The sequence below is a fragment of the Lissotriton vulgaris genome, chromosome 4_1, assembly GCF_964263255.1.
Source record: "Lissotriton vulgaris chromosome 4_1, aLisVul1.2, whole genome shotgun sequence".
NCBI classification, from domain to species: domain Eukaryota; kingdom Metazoa; phylum Chordata; class Amphibia; order Caudata; family Salamandridae; genus Lissotriton; species Lissotriton vulgaris.
The window spans coordinates 1,536,033,262-1,536,060,811 of record NC_141691.1 but is presented as its reverse complement, the minus strand read 5'-3'; the positions used below and the strand labels follow the sequence as shown (position 1 = coordinate 1,536,060,811).

At 43.5% G+C, this 27,550-nt stretch overlaps 1 protein-coding gene across 3 annotated transcripts in view; it reads right to left on the bottom strand.

Moving 5' to 3' along the window:
* Nucleotides 1-27,550, bottom strand: part of UBXN2B (UBX domain protein 2B) — a 373,909-nt gene that overhangs the window by 79,912 nt on the left and 266,447 nt on the right. For all 3 annotated transcript variants that reach the window (XM_086965774.1, XM_086965773.1, XM_086965775.1), the window contains one exon: nucleotides 24,878-25,039. In XM_086965774.1, the coding sequence (XP_086821900.1) occupies nucleotides 24,878-25,039 (162 nt within the window). The remainder of the gene's footprint in view (nucleotides 1-24,877; nucleotides 25,040-27,550) is intronic.

Below are 27,550 nucleotides of genomic sequence, written 5' to 3'. Positions count from 1 at the left end.
GGGATCTTCACTTCAGGTGATGTCATGAGCGGGCGGTCCTCAAGTCATTTCAGAGCCTACAAGTGGAATACCAGGTTCATCATAGTCAGTGCCATTGCTACCTACAGATCCGACATGCACCGACTCCATACATTGCAGCCCTGTCTGACCACCATGAATGTAATCTATTGGAGGGTAAACTTATTATGGGAGGCTTGGGAGACCACAAGATTGCAAAAATATACCCAACGCATATCTCCAACTGCCTAGATGCATTTATTTTCTCCCCAGGGGCATGAGAGGCTGATGTGGGGGTTCAGGAGAACGAGTATTGTACTGAGAGTCTGGGGGCGCCTCAGATAGCAGCCATTGCAGAACTACTTAGGCTGATCTAGATTAAATACCTCCATAGGGTGTATTTAACTCATTGATTTTGACAGATGTGGTCGGTTGCCTCTCTGACCTGTCTTCGATGTAGCTGGGAAGACAGAACATTTGTACATCCGATTGGGGCTGCCCTGCATTGGACCTGTTCAGGCGCAGGGTGACGTCCTGCCTGGGCAGGTTCTTGTCCTGGTCATTTCTGATGGACTTGAAACTTGCTCTCCTTCATATCACTGACACACTTGGTGACAATAAATACAAACTAGTACTATTATTTCTGGGCTGACCCTTACAAAATGAGATATAGCACGAGTGGAAGGCCACGGCCCTCGTCCCTCATGGTTTGGAAAAAAGGGATGAACAACTGTATGGGCTTGGAGATGGTGGTGTGCAAGGCTCGAGAATGCCCAATGAAACACTCCAAGGTGAGTGGGCAGATTATAGGGGCATTGAACTGGAACCTGTCCATTTAATACAAAAAATGGTAATGATATAATTTGAATGTTCATGGGATGAGAGAGTATTGGGAGGGTGCGGAACCAGTGATCTGATTATTAGACTTGCTATGTATATCATTGCTACAACATGGGTAGGGGGTGGAGTGGGACTGAGTGCGCAGGTATTTACTTTTGTTTATGCCTTTTTTTCTTATGCTGCTTCTTTTGCATTTGTCGGCCTTCCGGGCTTACATTTATATTTCAAAATCAATAAAACTTTTTATTAAAAAAACACAAGAGACTCCAATAAAAAACCTGTACACTCTGCATAATGTATTGGGATGTACCAGGTATCAGAGAAGCCTTTACTGCCAGAAAGATTTTTTTTGTATGTTGAACCATGAGGGTGAAATGGTGTTCCCCTGGAAAGGAGTTCTCGCAAAGTGTCTCTGAATACTACTCTGTAGGGTTTAGTCCATAGTTGTACAGAGAATAATATTCGTCTCAATTGAGCTTGATGACAAATTACTTGATTGCCAAATTCTTTCACACGGACGACATAATTCAGCTCCCTAATGCACTGCTAAGGCACATGTAGTTATACACAACTAAGGCCGCTCAAATGCGCAGACACCAAACATCTATTAAAAAAAAATGGTAGTCCATTAACAGCTTTGGTTATAATACTATGAGAATTTTTCTATATGTTGGGTCCATTTGCCAGTTGCAGGAAACCGAAGCCCTAAATAGCCAAAATCCTTTACTTAGAGCGAGGGACATTCATTGAGGTACAGCAATCATTCTCAGGCTGGTTTAGTCCTGTATCTTAATAGGACTTATTTGGGGCAGCACAGCTTGGTTGCATGATTATATTGTTGTAGTGTAGTTCCTATATTCCCAATAGGCTCTGCGCATTGGAATAACAAACGATAGTTTAGACGTAGGACTGAAGTCGACTATGTCTCTATTGAATATGTTAGACTTAATTTAGAATGCCAGCTAGCTCAGAGGTCACTAGAAACGTTCTCGAATTCACAAGAAGGGATTAGTTTCTGACAACCGCATAAACATGACAACTTTGCTCCCCAAGAATAAGGAGGATATCTCCAGAGTCGCTGAAACAATAGATAGCTATTTCACTCAGTCAATCGTGCATGCTTTGTTTCACCAGAAGTGCAGAGAAATAGAGAGACGGGCGTTTTCAATAAAAGAGGTTATTTATTGAGCAGTCTTCTTTCTCATGCAAGAGAAGTGAATTGCTACAATTGCAATACTTGTCATAAAGTAAAGTGCGTACAGTAAAAAGAGTATTATAAAATAATACTGTAAAAGCATGGTATGGTTTCTAAGCCATACGGTATTTAAAATTGATAAAATACATACAACGATAAATAATGACTAAACGTACTCAACTGGTGCTTCTAAGATACACCTACCCCGGTGTACCTAACCTAAGCCTAGTACATGGGAAGAAGTAAGTGAGAAGTAGTTTTTAAGTTAAATAGTTTCTGGCAAGAATCTAAACCAAGAATTCTCTACGGGTCTAATCAACTCCGTACCTTGTTATAGAATGTAGGAGGTCTTGTTTCTCTCTCTCAGGACTCGATCTCCCAGCAACCCGCAAGGGTAGCAGGGAAACACTGGAGATGTATTTCTCGGCAAGAGAAAAGACAGCGTCTCTCTCAGTGCGTCAGCGGGAGGGTCGGCTTCCTTCGGCACTTGCTACAGCAGGGCGTCGGGCAAGTAGATAGTCGATCTGCTCCAAACCACCGTGTGTTTTGCTAGGGCAGATGCTGGTATATTTATACCTGGAGGGTGCCGAGTTTGACGTAAGGTTGGACATAAGACGTCACTAAGAACTCGTAGTTCTTTCAGGAGTTCTAGGACAAATCAAATACAGAAGCAGGGGGAAGTCCCGGGCTGCTGGAGGTTTGGTTTCTCTAAGAACATGTTGTGCTTTCAAGGAGTCTGTGGAAGTAGCCCTGCCGTATTTGGACTGCATTGGCTATGTCTTAATATGGGTATGATTATTATGCCTATATAAGGATATGATTTGATATAACTATATAAGGGCATACATCGGGAATATTAAACTAGAGTCCTAGATTCGTCCACAACACCGACTCCACGTATAATGACCATCATTACTAAATACTAAGTAATAAAACATATCTAAGCATGTGTTTTCCATCCCACCCCAAAATACATAAAATGCATTTGAAATGGCATGTACACGAAAAAATTAGTATTGTACTGTACGTTTTCTAAGCAGTGGTATCATTCAAAATAATGCATATATTGTACTTTAAATGATTTACTAAATTTACATTTATGAAATGGCTCTTAATACAGAAGAGAAGGTCGAGACCAATTCATCACATTTTTATACAAGATTTTACATGTGTTAGAGGCCAAGTTGAAAATATCGTCTCTAGTTTTTTTTAAAATAGAAATCTTGTTCTCTAAGAATAGTTCTACTTTAAGCAGAGTATCATATGCCAAAAAAAGTAAATATTTTGGGAACAGGGAAAAAATAATTTCGTTAGAGGAAAAAATAGTTCCAAAGTTTTAGAAGTTCTGTTTATCAAAAACTGAAGGCCGAATTCAAAGTTCAGGGAACGCTGTGTGCTCCTGTTTTCAAAAGTTATTCTCGTTGTTAGGGGAGAACATTAGCTCAGATAGGCTGGCAAAGAATTCGTCTACAACAGTAGGTGAAAGTTCTGCCATGTCCGAAAAAGTAGAAATAGTGCATATGTGCGATGCATTGTAGTCATCGTTATCTAGATCAGCAATGGTTACTGAAGGTTGTATCTGTGTGCCGCTTTCATCTCGTACCTCACCGCCAGCTTGTAGCTGTGAGGTCTCAACGAATGCCGTCATCAGAATTGGTCGCCGCTGCATGAGCCGTTACTGAACCAAGCAAAGTATCGACATCCATAGGTACTGCTGATGGGAGTGTGAGACAGACGTCTAACACACATTCTTCTCCGCTGAGCAGGCATCGTAGAACAGGTAGGATGCAATCTTGCCAGATTGGTCTGAATGAAGGGAACCATGTGGTATTCAGATCTCCTAGCCGAGCCAAGCCGAGGACTTAGGTAATCCTATCTCTGTACCGCATTGCCAGGATCGTTTGTTCCATGGTAACCTGGGTATTGCTTGTGTAGGAGCAAAAGGAACAAAAATAAAATTCCTACAACAAGTCCCAAGATGAGAGGCAGGCTGCCAAACACAGAGTGCACGAAATTCGGGACGATGCTCAGGACGGCTTCAAAGGGTGATAATATTCCCGAAAAAATTGTCTTAAATACATGTGCGATGCCGCTGATATAAGACATGTTTAAGATTTGGCTCAATATTTCTACGAAATGCACGGGGCAATTTGTTGATAATAATGCATGTATCTCTGCAGAAGTCCTTGCTACTTGCAGGTCAAACATTTCTCTAGACGATGTCAAAGGCACAGTTTTTTGCAAAAGAATGGACTTCATTCTGCTTAAAGTATTAATTCGAATAGAAGAGATATTCAGTGAAGGCCATATCATTGCCTCCTTGCCTGGTTTGCTGTTTGGATACAATACTTGCATATAGCAAGTGACCCTGGATGTAACACTAACAAGATAGGCCGTTCCTGGCAACATGCCACAACAGCTGTGGTCACTTAACATAACGTAACTGCCGTTGGAAAGTTGTCTGAAAAAGGCTCTATTTGTGTGGCTGGGGTGCCGTGCAGGTGGCAAGAAAGGTCATTAGATGAACCTTCGCAGGCTCCATGTAAGTTAATTTCTTGACACAGAAGTGTACCGCTTAGTGAGTTTTTACAATTGTTACCACAAAGAAATACCTCTTTTTTCCCCCCACTCCAACATCTATGTGTGTAAGGTAAATTCCAGGTTGACTTGATGTACCCTTTACCCAACTTTTCATACAGGCCCGCTGGTATGTGCTTTAGGCAATATTGAAACTGAAATGTCGTTATTGGTATTGTAATGGTGCCATGTATTATCCACTAAATGACAGGATTCTCAGAAACTGTCAATGGTAATCTCTCGAGTTTTTCAATGCTCAGCACTGTATAGTCTGCTCCTCTTTGTGCCAAAGAAATTTGTTTATCTGTTAGGTTAAAATTAGAAAATAATGACGTCGTGTTAATCAGGCGCCAGGGCACATATCCTGAACGGAGGTTTTGCAACGTATAGCCTAATAGTACAATAGAACGTAATTGGGACTGGCCATGTTGTAACATTAGCATATGCTGTTCTATTATATCAATAGCAGATGATACAATGCTGTCCAAATAATAAATTCTGGAGGACGGAGTCGTTAACCCATTGTCTACTACAGAAAGGGATTTTTCCAAATTAATATGGTCAATTTCTCTATTTTCTCAGCAGTTTCAATTTGCGTTACTTTCCAAGCCTCGTTGTAAGCAGCATATATACCGGCGTATATGAAACGTTTTTGACGCTGTTTGCGAGGTCCCAATAAGAAATCTCGCAAGTCAGCACCTTCATTAAGTAAGGTCAAGTGTTGCTTAATTTCAGGAAGTGAGGATTTCTGTAGCCATTCGAAGCATAGTTTTCCTACACTGTATGTGGTGACTATCCCTGGAGGTTGTCTCTGGGAATATCTAGGGTCTGGCCTGTTTTGAGTGAACCCCTGTGTTTTATTCAGGAATCTATCTTGACAGTTATTAGTGTCTGTGGGCCAGATCAACCATTTTTGTCAATCAGGATTAGTTCTGTTTTGGTGTAAAATATGGGATACGTCTATCTCCACATCTGTAGTGCTATTACTATCAGGTATGGGCTTTGGTATAGACGGCTTGTTTAAATCCTTAATCTTGGCTAATCCAAGACAGGTTGTTTGTTGAATGGTGTCATTCAGGAACATTATTTGTTCTGGGATCATGCAGGCTCTGAATGATGATTCTAAACCTTGTACCTGCCAGTCTTTTGTACCCCAGACCGTTTTTGTCTCAATGTTGTCTTTCCAAAACTCAAATCCAAATATAGACAATTGTGCATAAAATTTTGCAGAATAAATCAGTTTAGTATTTGTCAACATGTTTTTCATTCCTGTCTTATTCATAATTTTGAAATAAAACGTTTCTAGATCTGTGATATTAAACCCTGAGAAGTATGGGAATTTCTCATAAAATGTTTTCGAGCTGCCTTTTGGCGGTGTTGGACAATGTTCCCATTGATTATAAGTAAAAACATTTCTAGGATTCTCAGATTTATGCAAATAATGGTGTCCATAATGATTAAAGCAATACATTTCTTCATAATCTGATGAACCTTCTAAATAATTATGTTCTGTAAATTTTTCTGACATTTCTAAATCTGACATCATGTTATTAATAGTTTCAAAGTCCCAATCATCAGAGAAAGTGCTCGGTGAGACAAAGTCACTTAAAGAAACCTTGAACTGGTGTGGATACTTCAAGAGTTCAACCGGGCAATATATGTCGTAATCAGTAGCATCCCATGCTACACGACCAGGTTTAGGAATGGCTGTGATGTTCACTGATGACAGTTCTCTTTTTTCAATGTGAGAAGATTTGTGAGGCTTTAAAACCAAGTTGATTTTCTGACTTGCTGTGTCCATTGTACTGTATTTTCGATCAATCATTCTTCCCAAGCTTAAAACTAAAATGAGCCAGAGCAGGAGGAAAAGTACACCTAACACAATCCACAATTCAATCCATGGTGAAATCAGATATTTTTCTCCAAGTTGATGAAAGAGTTCTGTGGTTTTTTCTATGAAAGTCTTGTTTGCTGGCTTCTCTTTATGTTCACTAGGATCCTCTGAAAAGTCATCAAAATTGTAGCCAGATGCAGTTCTATCAATTGTTGGAATTGCTTCAGGATTTTCATTAATTTTTCTATTGGATTCTTCCTTTGGCATATTTGTATAGTCCGAGGCTACATCATTGTAGACAGGTGTTTCTTGACAAACTGTTGCAATTTGGGTTTCAAGAGGCACAAGTTCCATGGCTGTGTTGCATAGTCCTTCTTTTCTCACTGCAGGTTTATCAAAAGTGATTAGTCTCTCAGTTTGAACCTCTTGAATTGTAGCTAGGTTTGATCTTCTGCTACATCTTGGGAGTCCACTGGGCCTACTACTTATTATTGGCCACATGATTGTGGTTTTACCAGGTCGATTGATACAACTCTATTCTCCTTTTTACCAGCAAGGGGCGGTAGTACTACCGATCTTGTTCCTTGAATTGCTAAGACAGGTACTGCTTTTCTGTAAGAAGGCCCAAATTCCTTCTTCACCGCGATCTTTTCTCTGACCAGATCCCCAATCTTTGGAATCCAGACAGGCCTTGCTGGGACAGGTGGTTTTTCTTCAGTGGCCGTTGGCTTTTGCTTTGTGTTACTTAGACTTCTTCTTGTTTCATTTAAGTCCTGTAAAACAGCCAAAGAACAAGCGTCAGATACACAGAAATCCATACTAATAAGCTGCCAAAAGAGCATAATTAGTATGGATTTCTGTTTATCTGACATCTGAACCACTGCCTCTTTGGTTCAATACTCAAGGTATCTTAGCAGCCAAGTTCTGGGTACAGAACATCGAAGCTCACATTTTCAGTATATAAAATGGGAATGTTAAAGATCATAAAAGGGAAGTGCATTTGACAAGATCGCTCTGTAGCTGCAACAGCCAACCTGCAGGGTGATCTGAATCCAAGACCCTTTACCTTGATAGCTGGCTACTTTCGCCTTCCCTATAAAGGCCATACTCTGCAGATAAGAAGTAGATGCTATGCCGTTTTTTGTTCACTGGGGTCAGTCGCCATGTTTTTTGGATACATATCACTTCCTCCTGACCTACGAATTCCTGAAAGTCTGAGGAACATGGCGGCCGCTAGCTAGACGGCCGCGGCGGCGCCCACCTCAATGCTTCACGAAACCGGGAGCTGAGGCTTCGGATGTTTATTTTGCTGTTTCTACTTGCGCCCATTACCTGAAACCTTCGAGGGGCATGCGAGAGGCTGTGAAGGGCTGCTTCATCGTCGGGGATCCGCCGGCATCTTCCAGCGGGTGCGAACGAGCAGGTGACGAGTGGAGGTGGGAGGAGGCTGCACGGCTGCGGAGGCGCCGCGACGCTGCCTGCTTCTGGTCTCGTCCCTCGATCGGCACGGAGCACACCGAGCCTGAGCTTGGAGTCACTGAGATCGGTATCTGCAAGATAAGTGGGCTGCCGAGTTTTTTGCTCTATGGGAGTGCGGTGGGGGCTCAGTGAAAGGCTGGATGGAAGTGAATCAAGTTGGGGGCAGCCAAGGCTTTTAGGGACGTCGAGTGTTGGCTTCTCTCCTGTTCTCAGCTGGGAGGCTTACAGTGCTTACTACCCACGGTGTATGGAGGTAGAGGTGAGACTAAGGGGATAGAGGTGCCAGACGCGGCAGAGAGGACAGAAAAAACTAAATCAGGTCCCTCCCACCCTGTGCCCCCCAAAGCAAATCGTTATACTTTAAGGGCCAGGGCAGCTCACGTATTGCAAAATTCAGACGTCATTTTGCCAATAGTAACCCCCAGGAAGTCTCCTCCTATTCTGGCGACGGGAGACAGGGATCTACAAAAGAGACTAGGTGTAGCTACAGGGGAGGCTGAAGCAGATGTGGATGTGGAGTTGGAAGCAGGTATAAAGTCAAGAGAGGCCCCAAAAATCAGACGAGAAGCAGAGAGGGAAGAAGAAAATTGTTTTTAAAAATAAAATAACCCCCTTTCTAAAAACCTACCAGAGAGTCATGTCTTCTACAACCAGTTTGAGCAGCGCGGCCGATTTAAACACCCGAGAGGAAAGGGAAGAAGGGCTGTCTAAAACCAAGGTTAAATCTAAAACCAAAATTAAGGCGCCAATTGGCGACAGCGAAGCCTCCCCCCTGTTAACTCCGTTTCAGCAATGCAAGCAGAGGGAAATTAGGCAGCCTACTGGGAGTACCCTTCAGACGTCACCTGGATCCCACTTAGGAGTGACTTTATCTAATAGATTGAATGCTTTAGAAGTCCAGGATACACAGCCAAATCCCCCTCAAGAAGACCTGCATGAGAAGACGACTGAGGTTGAAGCTATCACTACGGATGTCACTATGGGAAGTACTACTATGATGAGTGAACCTGGGGGTGTGCAGTCAGAGAAGGCCGGAAACACAGGGTTAGGGGTGCATACTCTCTCAGACATTTTAATCGCAATGAAGGGGGAGATGATTAGTGGTTTTAAAATTTCAGAGATGAATCAGGCAGATCTGGCGAATAGATTTTCAATTTCCGAAGCCAACCAGGCAGCAATTAAATCCTCCTGTGAGGTGCTGGCTCAGAAATTAGAGGAGGTGGCCGCAAGAACAGACCAAATAGAGGCAGAGCTACCAGTAATTAAGAAAGCAATTAAGTCTGCCACAGCGGATATGGCAAAGATGGCAATCCAGAATAAATTATTAAAAGAAGACTTGGAGAGGATGGAAAACCATTTGCGGAAAAATAAATTTGAGACTCCTAAACATACCAGAGAACCTTGAGGGGACAGACCTTAAAGGATTGATAATCTCACTGTTGCAAGGGACAGTCCTCCAAGGCGTACCAGATGTAAATCTGTCTTCAGAGATCCAAATGGTTCATTGGGATCCTTTTAGGAAAAAACCCGGTCAACATAAGCCTAGGTAGATCTTGGTCAACTTCCTCTCCTATACGGTTAAAGAACAGATTTTGTCAGCAGGTCTTAACACCATCGCTGCTGATGGTATTCTCCCTCTATGCTGACAATCATTGATTCCCATTGTTCATGACGAGCTGAGCTCGTCATGAGCACACGAGAGGTGTACCTCATGATGAGCTGAGCTCGTCATGAGCACAGAAGGGGTTAAGGGAGGGTCGATTTCCTTCTCACTTACAGGCCATGAGCCTTTTTCGTTTCAGATAAGGTCTGATATATCCCATGCATCTGCCACAAGGCAATGGGAGCTAGGGAGCAAGATGGAGGAACTAAAAAGCCTGGGGGTGAATGCCCAGTTAAGATTTCCAGCCCAGCTAAGAACTATGTATAACAACAAAATGCGCCACTTTCGCACAACTGAAGAGGTGGATGAATTTATGGAGAATATTAGAGAAGAGAAAGCAGGGAAATAACCCTATAAAACTAAATCATGGGCAGAACAGCAACTTAAGATATAAGACACAAGAATGTTTTCCAATTCAGTTTCCTTGGCCCCGTTGTTGTAGAAATTATTTTTGTGTTACGAGGTGGGCGCAGCTATATAGGTTCGCCTATTCAGGAAGAGAGGGTTCCTCATGGGAGTTTAGGGGCACAGCAGGGTGGGGTAGGGGAGCACAGGGTGGGGAGCAAGGGGATAAAATGAAAAAATACTCATCTCACTTTAGGAATTTATTGCATGGACAAGCTCTTTCTGACAGGAGACTGCTGTTAAATGGCAGGGGGGATGGCACAATATAGGCAAAAGGGAGTTATCTCCTGGCATGTCAATGGTTTGAGATGCACAAGGAGGCAGAGGCTGATTATGAAATATTTAGAGCTCTCCGAGGCGCACATATGTATTTTACAAGAGACACACTTGACCACCGAAGAATAAAAAAAACTGTTCTCTAATACCCCTTGGGTTGAGAGCTTCTATTTCTCTAGTCAAACCATAAACAACCGGGGAGTTGAGATTGTAATATAGAAAGGGTTGATGTGTTCTATTAAATCGATCCAGACAGATCAAACAGGGAGATGGATTATAGCACGCTTAAGCATTGAGGGTAAGGATTTGACCTGTGCCTCATTCTATGGTCCAAATGTCGACGATGCATCTTATATCTCCAAAATGTACTCCAAATTGATTCTGGAGAACCCGCCAATGATTATGGGGGGAGATTTTAATGTCCTCCTGGCCTCCTGGCCTCCTAGCCATTACGTTGGGGCACCCTATATCCGTTGAGTAATGAAAACCTGATCCATGACCTCGATCTCGTAGATGCCTGGAGAGGGAGGATGGGAGAGGTAGCTGGGTTTACTTTTTATAGTAAAAAAACCCATCACTTTTCAAGAATTGTAAAGAGTAAAGAACTTTTGACTAAAACATCTTCAATACTCATCCTCCCCTTTCTTCTTTCAGACCATGCCCCTGTGTTGTTTTCATATAATGAAACGACCAAGTTAACTCCGTCTCGGTGGACACTTAATAGGGTAAAGTTGGCGGACTCTGACATTATTCAGAATATTAAAGTATCATCTTTAGAGTTTTTCGAGATCAACATAGGCTCCACGAGCATGGGGATAGTTTGGGATGCCTTTAAGGCTAATCTAAGGGGTCGGCTTCATGGCCTTATATGTTTTAAAAATCGAGCTGAAAGTCAGGAGATTAAAACGATGGAAGGTAAAATTAAAAGCTTAGAGGCTGTTCTGGTCAGTACAATAAGGGGGCCTTCAGAAAGGATGATTAAGGTGCAGGAAGATCTTGACCTAGCAAGGCAAGACCTTAGAGGGAAGCTAGAGGATAAGTGTAAGGCCCAATGGGTAAATAAGAACATGGAGAACTACGAGTATGGCGAGAAGGCCAGTGCCCTGCTTGCATGGAAAGCCAGATCTGACTGTATTAAAAATAACATCAGTGAGCTTATTATAAATGAGGAGGGGGACAAATCCAAAGATATAGTGGATATAACAAACTGCTTGCTCTCCCGTTTTTCAGATCTATACAAAGAGAATATATTTCCCTCACAACATCAAATTCGGACATGGCTGAGTACTAAAACTCTGTCTTCCCTTACGCAAGCAGGTAAAGACCTCCTGGACTCCCCGATCTCCTTAGAAGAGATAAGCACCCAAATTAGGTTTAAAAAAATAAGAAAGCATCTGGCCTGGATGCCCTCCCAAATGAGGTATATAAACATCTAGCTGATGAGGTTACCCCAGTTTTAGGAACTTTGCTCAAATCAATTTATGATCTTACGGGGAAAGTCCCTAGCTCTTGGAGAGAGGCAACCATTGTTTTAATACCCAAGCCCGGGAAGGACCCTCTGAGAGCTGACTCCTACCGTCCGATCTTCCTGCTAAATTCTGATTATAAAATCTTCATGGGTATATTAGCAGGGAGATTGGCCAAATTGGCCTCCGGCTTGGTCAATCCTGACCAAAAGGGATTTATAAATGGTTGGTTGAAAGCTTTATTCGATATGCAAAGATATCTTACGAGCATAACATACATTAAAAAACAACATTTAGAAAAGTACAAGTATGTCATACATTTTAAACTAGTAAAATTTTAGGGAGCTCCCTAAGATAAATTAGCTAAAAAGGGATTAAATCGATATAGACAATCTATTGCAACGAATCAACCAAAATCGTTTAAAAAATTTTGAGACACCACAGATTATAAGCGGAGAGGTATCAGTCAATAAGATTCGGAGTGCCACCATATGCATACGTGTTCCCAGGCGTTTAAAGAGGGGTTTCAACCAGTATCTCCTTGGGTGGATATAGTCTGGGCACTCAAAGAGTACATGTGCCACCGTCTCAGGTCTGGTTGGGCAACAAGCGCAAAAGGGAGATGAATGGGTATAGGACTTCCAGTTCGATACAATTGCTCCTAGCAGAAGGGTGCCAACTCTAAACTTGAAGTAAAGGGCCCTATCCACTGGCATAGTGATTAGGTCCATATAGGGTTCATATGATACCACATCCTTTACTTTAAGAAATGCTACAGTCAAGTTACAGTGATGTGGATTCCCAATTAGTTGACGAGAGACCCAATCCCAATATAGTTTTTTGAGGACTGCCTTGGGAGGGGCAGATCTTGTAGTCCAGCAGTCTCCTAGGCCCAATTCCCCCAGAAGAGTTTTTATGTCCTTCAGCCACTTGATCTTATTCCAGCCCCCCCGTGTTCAGTATTTCTGTTAGGCCATCGGCATAGGATTTTAATTCCGGGACCCTCCATATGCGGGACATAGGAGCAATGGGCGAAGACGGGCCTGATCTCTGATGCTTTTACAGCCCAGGTCCAAGAGCACTGGAACAGTAGGGGTGCTCAAGGGAAGAGCTAGAAGGTTCTTCAGCAGCTTATTTTCAGACTTGGATAGGGAATCCAGGTTGCAGTGGCCCCATAACTCCGCACCGTACAAGGCTGAAGTGACCCCCCTTGCCTTGTAAATCTCAACTGCAGGCGCCACTGAAGATCTAGGGGATGCATGATATTCCTTAAGTAAGGCACCCCCTACCCTTTTGTGACAGAGGACCATCTTGTCGATGTGGGAACGCCAGCTCATTTTGTCATTCAGGCGTAGACCCAAATAGTCAAATTCTGTCACTTTCTCCAGGGGGACTGAATTCAAAATGGGAGGACGACCTAATTTCCTTGGTGGACGTAGTATCAGGTATTTCGTTCTTTCTATGTTTATCACCAGCCCTCTGGTTACACAAAAATCCTGGAACCGGGTCAACAGCTTCTGGAGCCCCTGGGGGGTCTTTGAAATTAGCAGGGTGTCGTCCGCGAATAGTAATGTTGGGATCCGCACACCCCCCAGACAGGGTGCGTCCGCAGGATCCTGTTGCAGATGCTCCACCACACCGGTTACATATAGGGAGAAGAGTGTGGGTGCTAACACGCAACCCTGCCTGACACCCCTACAAACAGGGATCCTATCTGTTGTTTCGCCATTTCTCCCGCAGGGTAGGCCCGCAGTAAATCCCCTGGGAGCCCATCCGGGCCAGCAGCTTTCAGTGGGACCACGGTTTTGATGGCATTCTCAACCTCCCGGGGGTATATATGGACGATACATACAGGAGCAAACGCAGCTTCTTATAGGTAGCATCGATCTTGCCACAGCTAGAGCGGAACCCTTGACGGTAATCGCTTTAGACGCCGCCAAGGCGTTCGACCGAGTCTGTTGGTCTTACCTTTGGGTGGTATTGGAAGTAATGGGTTGTGGGCCGGTGTTTATTCATACCCTAAGACAGTGCTATGAGGGAGCCTCAGCTAAGATCTTGATTAATGGATCACTCACCCCTAGTTTTGAGATACAGAGGGGAACCAGGTAGGGATGTCCCCTATCGCCCCTGCTGTTTGACCTATATATAGAGCTGTTGGCCCAGGCAATAAGGTTAGACGATCAAATCCTCCCCTTTAAATCTAAGCAGTACTCGTCAAAAATTGCTCTATATGCGGACAATTTTTCTTGAATTATCCTCTATACAAGGGATCCAGTAGTAGTTGAGACCCTCTTGGGGGAATTTGGCCTAATTTCTGGCCATCTGGCCAACCCCTCCAAGACGGAGGTAATGTGCTGGAATATCGAGCAGTGGGGGGGCCAAACCAGCATGGAATTTAAATATCTAGGCATCACGCTGGTTAAAGATCTTGACAGAATTGCTCCTTTGAATCTAGGGAAAGTTACCAAGGAATTAAATTGTCTGTTCGCTAGATGGAAGAACCTCCCCTTAACCATATTCGGCAAGGTAAACCTGGTTAAGATGACCATCCTTCCCAAACTAACCTACATTTTTAATGCCATTCCCTTGACATTCCCACAGCAGGGCTTTAAGAAAATACAGAGCAAGATCGGGAGTTTCATATGGGGAGATAAAGGAGTGAGACTGTCATGGAAAAAACTAAGGCGGCGGCTGGTTAAGGGCGGGCTTGCCCTTCCAGATATTAGCTGGTATCTGGTAGCATTTCAATTTAAAGCCACACGAATGCTCTTGGCAAATCCGGGAGGTTCAGTATCGGGATTATTGCTTGAAGAGTTGGTTAAGAACGAGGGGGAGCTTTTGTGGAAGACCTGGAGGATCGCTGGCAGTACCTTTTGCTTGGGTGACCTGGTAGCTGCTGTCCCGCTGTGTTCCCGCCACCCGTCGCTGCACCGCTAAGACCCTTGGTGTGGCCGCCGTGAGGCGTGCGGGCCCAGCGGGACTACAATCCCCAAAATTCCTGGAGGCCTGAAGCCGTGCACGCCCAGATCGCGCTAGGAGGCGCATAAATTCAGTCACATCTCCGCCTCGCGGGACGCCGGGCAAAGGGCGGGCCGTCTACAGCCGTCCAGGTCCGGACTAGGCTGGGCAGGGCCAGCCCTCTAAAGTCACCAATCTTGGGTAAGCCCTCTTACGAACTACTTATTTTGTACCTGTTTGTTCATGTCATATACCCCAGCTATGGAGGGGAAGCGCTGCCTTACCCCAGCTCCAGTAGGGGAAAGACCAACTGGGACCCTTGATGACTTTTTCACAAGAGCAGCCGGAGTTGTGGGCAGAGAAATCGCTCTGACGGAAAAGCGTTTGTCGCTGGAGCTCCTGAGTGCCAAACGCTCCTCTCTACGGGGCTTGATAAATGCTGTCTCGCCGGCCAACATTGCACCTACTACTCTACTTACTTGTAGCCCTATTGACTTGGAAAAACTTGACTTACAATTTGATTATTTGTCAGGGGACGAAGCTGTTCCGTCTTTGAATGTTTCTTCCTGCAGTAGTGCTTCCTCAGAGGGCTTTTATCCGATAGAACCTAGGAAAAGCCTACAGCCAATAGACACCCAAACTGTTCCAGAAAAAGTATCATCCTGTCCGATGTTAAATGGTAAAAGGAAGAGGGGGGGGGCCGTCATGTGGGCAGAAAACCCAAGGTTTCAAGGATCTCAGGCGTCTCAAGTGCATTGTTTTAAAAAAAATCGAGTATTACATCTAAAAAGTTTAAAAAGCCTATTAAAGCCCCGCCAGCTTCTAGTGCCCAAACCCCACAGACGGAAAAAACAGCTACAAATCCTGGGAATGAGGATGAGTTAGTGATATCTTTTTCCAACATGACGCACTTGTTGCGTTCTTTTACTCTTCTTCTGATTGAAAGGCTGAAAATTTTAAATGGGAAGATTGATGCCCTGAGTGAACTAGCCAATGACAACACACGTAGGCTTGATACCTTAGCACTAACAAAGCATACTACCGATAGGGGGAATATGCCTAGCAACAATATAGATCCTAAAGTCCCAGCACTAAGCACCATAAATAAGAACCCTATAGGCTGTAAAAGAAATACTGCCCAAACACTGCTACCATTAGTAAGTAAACCACCAGAATCTACTCCACCTATCATACAATCATCTGATATACATAAGAATAAGGGGGGGAAATAGTAGAAGCGAGAAAGACAGAAAAGGTTTCCTTGCCAGTAATTAATCTCCCGCCAGAATCGGCACCCCTGGTTTTAGTGCTTGTGAACGTCCCTGCTTTGAACGAAGGCATGAGGGAGAACTTTGGCCAACTAAAAAAAAAAGGCGGTTCATTGGATCACAAACAACACCTCAGAGGGCAATAATATTTGGCAAGATATCATTATGGCCCGTAGAGTGTCATGGATAGGGAGAAGCAAAAAGAACAAAGCAGGGGATTGTATTGTTTTGAACTTTAAAAGATCTGACCCAGTTAGACGTATCTTTAGTGAGATCATGTTTAATGCCAAGTCACAAAGGAGGGGTATTGAAATTCTCCCACTTGATTATTTTTACAGGGAGCTGAATAGATCTAACTCAAGCAGAGAAAATAACCAGGGTTATAACAGGAACGCCCATAAATTAACTAGGCAGGGCTGGGAATATTCCACTAAATTCTATCCAAATCAGCCACGTAGAGGAACAGATGGGCAACCCCCTAGATTTGAAGGGGTTATTCGCTACTCAGTTTTGAGCGGGTTAGACGGAGTCGATTGACGACGAACCAATGAAGATAGGGAGGTTCTTAGACTGGGTTTAGAAACTGCGGCAGAACGAATTGAGGTGTCGAGTGAGAGCGACCCCCACAAGGAAAAGTCCTTGTTGGAGACATCAGAGGTACTTCTACAGAATGGGATAGAAAATCTAGCGGTAGATAGTGAGGGTGACAGCATAACAGGAAATCTCTATAAAGATCCATCAGGGGTATTTTCACAGAAAGGGACGAGGGTTACCTTCTGGAATATCGCGGGTCTCCGCTCGAAGATAGACAACCCAATTTGGTCCGATTTCATTAAGGACATAGATATACTTTCCCTCCAGGAGATTTGGTCCCTTGAAGCCATTCACATCAACGGTTTTAAAACATTCCATGTACCAGCAAGCCCTTCTAGACACGGGAGGTGTAAAGGCAGACTGACTGTTTATGTATCAAACCTGATGGAGGTATTATCATTGAAATCGGAGGGTTCGTCCAGTAACTATCAAATTACTGTAATTCAGGTGACTCCCAAGGTCAAAGTAATAATCATCAACATGTATAATAACACTGAAAAGGGGTTGGTAAATGATATGATAAATACCCTTAACAAGGAAATAAGAACGTTGGTGGATAAAACAGTGAGGGATTCCATTCTGATATGGGAAGGTGATTTTAACCATCATCTTTGCAAGCAGTATCAGAGTGGGTGTGGTGATCATGAAATGCACAAATCGGAGAATCAACCCCACTTTGACCACAATAACGGGGGCGACTCATTTAATGATATGATGGCCTCATTTGACATGGGTTTTGTTAACTTGCAATGTAGGCCCCCAGTGGAGTTTAGCCCCACATATGTGGGGAGAGGACATAGTACGTTGATAGATTTCATCACCATCACTAATTCCCACTCAAACTGGCTAACTGATTTTTCAACACATACAATAGGGGTGAGTGACCATCTCCCACTCGGCTTTGGTATCCAGCTCCCTGTAAATAAAGATTGTACCTTGATAGAAAGATTGGCCTGGACAAGTAACTGTATTTTAAGCAGACAGAACGGGTATGCTCTTAGGTGGTCCCTGAGTAATCCAGAGGTTACTAATAGTAACATAATTAAACAAGCATTTATGCCTATTAATAGATGTCTTTAGGATGAGGTCTTACACTCGTAGGTTTTGGATTCCTTCTCTGATATCACAAGGATCATTAAAATGAATCTTCTGCGTCCAGCTAGAGCCAGGAAACCGTCCAGAAATGGGTGGTTTGACTCAACATGTACAAAAACCCACGTTCAACTTAAAAGGGCGTTGAGTAAAAATCCAAGAAATCGGGCAGAAATTATTCAGTGCAGGTGTGAATATAATCTGGCAAGAAAATCACGGAAACGCAACATAAAGAACGAAGCCTGGGTAAATCTATATGAGGCTTCTTTGAAAAGGGACGGTTCTGCCTTTTGGGCAGCTGTCAAGGCCCCGTTCTTTAATTCGGGAGATAAGGCCAGATTGCAAGTGGCAATATCGGAAGATTCATGGATAGATTTCTTTGCAGAGGTCTATAACCGGGTGGTGTGCACAAATTGGTAGAGAAGGGGAGTAATACCCAGGGGCAAGGGGAGGTTGGCTTTACGCCAATTGACCAACAGGTTTCAGTAACTGAAATTCGAGATGCCATTGCTCAAAGCAAGGGTAATAAAGCCCCGGGTGCAGATGGCATCCCTATAGATCTATTTAAACACCAGATTGAGCTATGGCCTCCGCTACTTAAGAGTGTTCTCGATGCTAGCTGTGAACTAGGCTTCATAGATACTTGGGCGGAATCAATAATTATCCCCATATTTAAAAAAGGGGACCGGGAAAATCCCTCCTGCTATCGCCCTATATCCCTCCTGGATTCTTTCATGAAAGTTACAGGGAGGGTAGTTTTAAATCGTTTACAACAATAGGCTGAAGTAACCAACATTCTATCCCCTGTGCAATATGGGTTCAGGGAGGGACGGGGCACTCTAGAACAGGTACTACATTTCTCTATGCTCCTGGGAAAATACACCCAGGCTAAGGTTGGCAAACTTTACGCAGTGTTTGTTGATTTAAGCGCTGCGTTTGATTGTGTTATCCATGACCGCTTATGGCAGATTCTGAGGGACATGAAGGTGGAAGAAGTGGTAATCTCCTTTTTAAGACAACTCTATGCTGGGGCCACGGCTAAAGTGAGGTTTGGCACAAAAGGAGAATGCACCAAGCCTTTCCATGTAATGCGGGGAGTGAGGCAAGGGTGCGTACTCGCCCCATTTCTTTTTAATCTGTATACCAACTAATTTAGAAAAAGAACTAGTGGCTGAAGTACGTGACTCCCCGCAGGTTAACCACCAACAAATTGTGTCCCTCTTGTATGCGGACGATGCCGTGATTATGTCACAGACCCAAAAAGGATTACAAGCGGCCTTGAATACATATTTAAAGTTTATGGATAGCAGGGGCCTTAAACTTAATGTATCTAAAACCTTTGTAATGACGTGCGAAGACCTAGGAATAAAGAGTGCAGCCTATTTGCTGGGAAGGAAAAAATTGCTCCCACCAAATCTTTCTCTTATCCGGGTAAAGTGCTTGAAGAAACTGGGTCCTGGGGGTCAGCCATCAGAAACAGGACTATGATGTTCAAGAGAGCTACTGCTGCACTTATGTCGTTCTCTAAAAAGATGGGGAAGAGACCCCCAGAAATCTTGTTAAAAATTTACCAGGCCAAGTGCATCAGCACAGTCACTTATGGAGCAGGTATTTGGGGAATTGACAATTGTAATAAAATACAAAAGGTAGAGAATGTGTTTTTAAGATTTATCCTGGCAATCCCTGTACGCTGCCCTGTATTTAACTGTCATGCAGAGCTGGGCATTCGATATGTGATTGATTTGATTAGTATGCAACCACTTTTGCTTTGGCATCAAATTTGGACTACCCCTGACCTCTTGTTAAATAGAAAAATCATTAAGGACTGCATGGACAGGGCCAGTAAGATACCTTGGCTGATGTATATTCTTAAATTCACGAGGGATCTAGGAAGACCAGAGTTTTACCACCAACCAGATTCACTGTATAAGATTTCAAGAAAGGACTTGAAGCAGTTGTGCTGGTATCATGTTGAATCCCTGAGATTAGGTGTGGAATTGAACAAAAAACTTGTCATACAGCATCAACTCACTCTAGTCACTTATACTATTCAGCCTTATTTGATTTGGTGTCTGGAGGGCTTTGACCGTTATTTATTAACAAGATTCAGGTTTGATGTCTTTTTTCGTTTAATCTCATTCCCTAAAGTAAATGATTGGAGAAGAAATCTATGTAAATGCCCATGTGACAATTTGTCCACCCAATCTACGCTGCATGTAATTTGTTGTTGTAAATTTTATATGTTGGAAAGGTCTAGATGGATCAAACCACTTTTAAAAAAACATGGTACTTGGAGGCAATGTCGCCCAGCTTTACTGTTTTTAGTATCCTTAAATGATGTAACCTGTGTGGCCGTTATGCTGGGTTTTTTAAAAAGTATCTTAAAGAAAAGGAAAAGCTTAATTATTTGCTAAAATATATGTATTTTTAAATTATTTTTGCTCATGTAATGTACTTGTTGCTTTTATGATTTTATGCATTTTAAAGTCGAATAAAGCTTTTTCATTCATTTATTCAAGAACGAGGGGGGCGACAGCACAGAAGGGTTTCTTTATAAATTTGGGTCACCGAAGTTTTTTAAGAAAGTGCTTTTGAAGGTTCTAAGGAATGCACTTGAAACATGGCTTAAAGTAAGGACTAGGTGCAGGATAAGCTATTATTCAGACCACGCCCCTGTCTGGGAATCACCAGGGACGGCCCCGTGCCTTAAAGACGGGTTGGCTGTATCTATTAGGAGAGCTGGAGTCTCTATTTGGTCAGATCTGGGGGACCCGAATGGGATACACCCTTGGGAGGCATTACGAGCCAGTATAGGCCCTGGTTTATCCAGGTTTACATTTTTACAACTAAAATCGTGGTTTGAGGTGGAGATCGGGGGGATAAGGGGAGATTGGGATTTAGAGCTTCTTTGTTTATCACCGCAACCACTGAAGAAAGAAGTCTCAATCTGGTGTAGGAAACTGGTGGAAGCAGACAACCAGAACATTCCAACACAGGCCTCTGCATGGAATCAATCTCCCTTTGAGTCCACTATAGGGGATCTTTTAGAACCTTCCTCAACACTTCTTTACAAATACACTAAATCAGCCAGTTTAAAGAAGAATCACTTCTTTGTGACCAACAGAATATACTACACCCTAGCAAAAATTGCGAAGTTTGTGACCACCCCTGTGCCGAAATGGTATAGATGTATGGCCCCTAAAGCAGAGACGACATCCATGTTTTTTTTGAGTGCCCGGTATTGGTCCCATTCTGGGAAGGGGTCGGGAACTTTCTTCGTAAGATTTTTGATTTGAACATAGTAGTAAATATGTCTCTGGTCTTCTTTGCCGACGACCGTATTTCAACAAAGGACCTGGCAGTGAAGGACAGAGGACTTTTGCTATGTCTTATTTTGCTGGCCCGTAGGGAAATCTGTGTAAAATGGAAAGACCCTAGCCCCCCTAGAATGAAAGAGTGGCTTCAATCAGCATTGGCAATGGCCCGCCTTGATCGTGCTTGCACATGCAGCACTCAGATTAATCGTTGGCAACCCCTTGTGAACGTGGGTCAGGACTTAAGGCTGTTCAGATCATCAGCAGCTTAGGCACCCGGTCCTATGATTACACCTTAACTCCGGTAAAAGGGCGACCTAAGCAACTGCAGTTGGCCGTAGGGAGTCCAGAGATGCAATAACGGCTGTAACACTCTGCTATACGCTTTTAGGTGAGATGAGGACAAAAAAAAAAAAGAATTCCTGAAAGTCCTTATTGTCCAGTTTTAATTCAAGATCAGCAATGGCAATTATAGTTACTTTGATCACCAAGTTCAAATGCAAGGTACAGTGAAACTGCAATGGGCTTATTTATATCTGTAAATAAAAACTGACAGTTCAGTGAAAATGCAAATGTCTCATTATTAAGGTAACAATATCATCATACATTTCCATTTTCAGTTACACGATGAGATTCACAAGTGTACAATAAAATTAATAACATAACATGATTTCATGCCACATGTGCTGAAGGAGAACTGTAAAATATTTGCATTCTAGAAATGCATAGATGGATTAACAATCTCACAGAAACACACTGACATTGCTAGGAACAGTACATGTACCAACTGAGAATGTACAAAGAAGATGAAGGTAAGCTATCACTTTATGATTGCAAACCCTTTGATTTGGAAAGGCTGTGTATTAAATCTATTTTGCAATTCAGTAAAGTCTTTCCGAATCGCAAAATGGGCTTAACAATTCCTTGCGAATTGCAAATAGGAGGCAATATGAGAAGGGTGGACCCTCCTGTTAGCGCGATGCAATGAAATGTATCAATTGTTTGCAACCCCAATAGTGGTTGAAAACCTTTGACAAGTTATATACTCCTCAAAGAAGGTGGTAGCAGATTTGCAAAGGGAAAGTGGTTCCTGTTGGCAGTTTCTCCTTCAGAAATCATGTCAGAGGGCCTTAGGGGGAGAAGGCAGCTCTCCTGGATGTCTTTCCAAAGTGACATCTTACATAATTCAGCTCTGGATTCTTTAAGAAACACAGCCTGCTTTAAAAAAAAAGTTTGCCATTTGATAATGCAAATACAGTGACGGTGGATTTATGTTTCTTATTAATATTCCTTAGGCAGGTCATTCTGCAACACCCTGTGGCTGGAGATTTGCCAACGCAACATATTAGTATAAACGTTGTATCGTAAAATCTGAGTTGTGTGCAATTCGCAACCACTATTTGCGGCCTGTCTCTTGTACATCAAGACCTATGGTAGCATTTGAACTAAATGGTTTACACTATTTCTATTAAAAATATACATTTCTTTTGCCCCTATATGCAAGTAGATTTCCGAAAAGAAGAGTTCCAAGTGTATTCCCCAAATTAATGTTATCCATTTTATTTTACAAAATGCAATTACATTCAAATTAGATTTAAACTACTTAACCCTGTAACAATTTGTTCAATTGAAAAGGGCTATGTTCTCTTTTGAAAAGTATATTTTAATTCAATCTCATTTAATTAAGCTAATTTCATATAATGTAATTATTGTAATTGAAAAAAAAGTGTTTCTTAGTTAGTACCCCCATTGTAAACCAATAACATGCAATATATTTAATGTAATATTGTCATGGTTTGATCATTTAATGAAATTCAATTTAATACATTCAATTTATTTTTATTTGATATATTCATATGTCAGGGTTTATGCCAAGCTTAACATTAGGGAAAGGTGTAGTTTATGTTACCACAGCAATCTCCCTGGCTTGGTAAAAAGGGGTATACTTTTGCCATGAGTGCCCCGCTGCTTGTGAAAGTGGTATGCTGGCTTTTAGTTTTTGTCCTGGCGTCACACTTATCCAGCCTAAGCATGGTGGACTAGACCTATCCCTGGTAATGCAAGGTCGAGAACCTGTTTTATAACCTGGAGGGGTGCACTATTGGTGGTGTTATACTGGGCACTGAGATACTGTCCCTGCCTTGGGGCATCACATAAAGCGGCGGTGGTAGAATGCCGTGTTTTGTGAATCGTTATTGTGTCTAGACCTTTTTCTTTATATCAGAGAGAGGGGGCTGCCTATTAACTCAATTTCTGCAACTTTCTGTGGTTGTGTGAATCCCAAAGTCTTGTGCTGGCATTCCACGTGTGTGTCAGGTGCTTGTGCGTGTAATGAGTAAGCATGTGAAGTATAGAAATAGGAAAATGCTTTGTAGTATGTGTGCTATGAGTCTGACTACTAGGTCCAGTCGGATCAATTCTTCACGTCCCTGGATTAGCATGGCACAAGATGGAGAATGAGGATAGTTTCCCCAGACAGTGGAAGCGTATAGCCTGAATTCCTGTGGCTGGATGGGGGAGACCCAGACACTGAAGTGAAAGAGGAAAAAGGCTACCATAGAAATTTAATGAGGACCCTGTTTAGTTTTTCCTCAGCATTGGCATTTGGTAGATGGTAAGGGTGAGGACTAGGACTGCAGTTCCTCTTGGTCAATGTGAAGATGTTTCTAGACAGGGCCTGCCATTGTCTCTGTCCTTGATTAATTCTTTAGGAAGGCTGATGACAGCTCAGTGCAAGGATCTCATGCTTCAATGTGCCCTTGTTTTGGATATTCCTGTTTAAAGACAGGATTATTACTAACTGCTGTGAGAACCATCACCTTGTGCAAAGGCTGAATTGCAGGTGCGGTCAGAACGACATTCGAAGTCTGGTTTTAAACCTTAGGCAGAGGGTTCACATACCATGTCTAGACAGTGTGTATAAAGTGGGACCCAAACCACCCCACTTTGTTCCAGTTCTAAGTTCTTCATAATCCAGGAAGGGAGTCGTCTGCAGAATATTCAAAGGATTGCTGTGTGACCAGTGCTGAGGTATGCAGGACAGCCATTCACAAAGAGGTGAGGGGACAGCATAAAAGTCTGCACAGTTTGTTGAAGAAGCTGAAGGTCTGCCTAACATTTAGAAGCCGATCTGCTGCCAGCTTACAGATGAAAGGAGACTCTCCAGTACTGTGTGAGAAGTGAATACCCAAGAGTTGAAGCCAGAACTACTCAATGTTGAGGGTTCTCCTGGACTCTGTGGTCCTCACAGTGAACCTCATACTGAAACCAAGGCAGTAAGTCATGCTGTATTGTCCATTGCCCCTGTGATGTCTGAACTTAGGTCCTGATGCTGACAACACCTCAGAGAATCCTTAGGTGGAGCTGCTGTTGCTGCTGAAGCAGAGATTCATTCCAGCCCTGATGCTTCAGCTGCCATAAGAAACACCACCCTCCCACGATTTCAACCCATAAGATGCAACACATGATTAAAAAGACTTAGGAGCTGAGCTAGAATGTTTTGATCTTTGGAGCCCCCTTGTATACAATACAAACTAATACAGTTTCATCCTTCCAGAGGACCGCTATAGAGACAAAACATCAGACAGATGTAGAACAGCGACAGCAGTGTGCCAGGAAGACTATGATTTTACACAGCGATTCAATCTCAAAGTGGCTGTACACCTATATAAAATATCTCAAGAGTAACATTTTGCATAAAACTCAAGCACACAAATAACAACTCCTTAGTAACTCCTGGAGAAACCCTTCTGATGGACATGCAATGGTGAGAATACCAGTATATCAAACTATTTTCGGTAAGATTACGTTTTTCAAAGTAGTAATTCCATCCTCTCATTTATCATCAGACAGCATCATAATACTGTGACACGTGTCTTGCGGAGTGTATTAACGTTCACTCGAAGCCAAACAATCTTACCTGTGAGTAAGATTAAATCTCTGAATCAAACGACTTCCGTCTGCCAGCCTTATTTGAATTTTTGTTGTTGGTTCGAACTCATCAACTACAACCCCTGTGTTATAATATACTTTTCTCTCTTCTTCTGGGGAGGAAGGCGTACTAACGATTTCAGGAGTAAGACTAAAATAAAAATGATATAAAACAATGCAACATTAGCACAAAAAAGAAGTTGTTCAAATATAGATTAAGGAATGCGTTTTAACAATATCACAGTACTGATTGACAACACATTGAATTTCTTTTGGGCTTTAAACTTCTTTTGGATTTTTCTCAATATGTCTATTAAAATTAATGTTTTCCTATAGTTACAAGTAGCATGCTATGTGGGTGGCTATTTCCTTATATTTATCGACATGCTTCTCTGCAAACATTTTTGGGAAACACATTAACAATTAATGGAACGCCAAGGTGTAATGTTGGAGTGCAGTCTAGTAGCTGGGTGTGGGCGGAGCTAGAGGAAGAGGAGGAGTGGACACAGGAAGAGGACAGTTAGAGTAGGGACAGGGAAGGTAACAGAGGTATACAATAAAGCTCCAGTAAACCAGTAAGCAGAGTCTGTATTTCTTTGTAGCACGATGCTACAACTGGCGACGAGGGTGGGATGACCAAGCCCACTGTGTGCAGAGCCCCACAAGAACACCCTGTCCCAAACAGCTTCGAAGAAAACGCTGCCGAGTGGAGCCACGCTGCCGCCTGAAGGACGAGGCCAGCAGCTGTTGAAACTGCCCCTCCAGAGTCTGCGAGGGAGCCGAGAGGGACCGCAGAAACGAGCGCTGAATCGCTCGACAACCAAGCAGTCAATCGCGTTAAAACGCGTCTCACGCTGGAAGCGTGTGCCCTGGGTGAGTGGCCCGTGTACAGAGATCGGGAGCCCACTCCGACCCTGTGTTGCGCCCAGGAAGGAAGAAGAAGTGCCCCCAGAGCAGCGGACATCGTCCGTGACGTGCTGCCAGCAAACGCTGTTGGGCGCGCTACAATTTGAGCCCGGGTGCCGTCGGAGGTCGGAAAACCTCACGCTTGATGCGTGAGGTTTGGCACGCTGTCGGCGAAGAAAAGCGGGAACTTAAAAGTAAGGAGAAATCGGGAGCCCACCCCGATCCTGCCTAATACCCTGGTTACAAGAAGGCGCCTGGGGCACTGCGGAAGCCCCGTGGGTGTGCCCAGAAGCAAGAGCGCTGTTTGCGCCAAACGGAAGAAAAGCTCACCCCCGATGCGTGAGACATCGCGTGCGCGCCACGAAGTGAAATCGGGAGCTCACCCTGATCGTGTCTGTCTGCTCCGGTGCCCGAGGAGCGTCTGGGGAGTTGCTGAGGGTGAGCTGCATGAAGAAATCGGCTGCCAGTGAGTGCCGAGGGAACGTGTGAGCCTGGAGAGAGCCTGGAGAGTGAATGGCATCAAATCTCGTGGAGGGCGAGATTTCCAAAATGGGGGCCATCTTGGAGTCAGGCTGTTAGAGACATCCCATTGTGAGGTGGGAAGGCGGCCATCTTGAGGTCAGGCAACGTCAAGAAATTATCAGGCATTGGCAAAAGTGAACAAACAAGCACTGGCAAGAACAAAGAAACAAGCATTGGCAAAAGAAAGTCAACAAGCACTGATAACTGCAAGGTATATGCAAATAAACAAGCATTGGCGAAGACCAAACAAACATTGGCAAAGACAAGCAAGCAAGCATTGGTACATGCAAATAAACAAGCATTGGTGCACGCAGATAAACAAGCATTGGTACATGCAAGTCAACAAGCCTTGGTATGTGCAAATAAACAAGCACTGGTAAATGCAAAGAAATAGGCATGGGTAAGGCAAATAAATAAGCGTGGATAACGGCGCGTGAACAACAATGAACAAGTCTTGGCAACCAAAACAGAATAAGCACATGCAAACACGAGAGTGAATCAACGAACAAGCACGAGCAACCACAAGAGTGACTTAAACAAGCATTGACAAAAACAAATGTCAGCACGGGTGGAAACGCGAACATTGCGAACAGTGAGAAACGCAAGCGAATGCGCAGTGGCGAATGTAATGAAGTAACACGTGTCTGTAAAATAAAAGAAGCACAAGCGAACACAAGGACCAAGCAAAGACAACAGCACAATGGAACAAGCATAAGCAAATTCAAGAGACAGACAAAGACGACGCTGAGCACAAACCGAAGAGCGCCGAAGGCAGAAGAGCTGCTAGGCAGAACCGCAGAAGACCCAGAGGAGGGCAGTCCTACAGAGGACCCCGGTAAGAGTAGAACCATCCAAGTTCATTCACCGGCGCATACTGTGATGGTTACAAAGACTATCAATTTCTAAGCAAACGACCAGACCAAAGACCTTGACCAGAATCTCCCTCTCTCATGGCGGGAGGAAAGGTAGCACAGCGGTTCACTCAATACATTGAAGTAATGCCCCCAGCGGTGCAGACTGATGATTGGATCTCAGATCTCAAACGACATTGGTGGCTGGAAGCATTGGAGGATTTCCTAAAAGCCAATGGTGAGCAAAGAAAATGTCTGGTGCTACTCCTCCGTCTGGTGGGTCCTGGGGGCCGATGCCCAATCAGAACATTTTCCAAAGAAGACGTGGAAATCTATGAAAGACTCCAAGAGGAGCTCTGTGCCCACCTCAATGCACAGGCAGA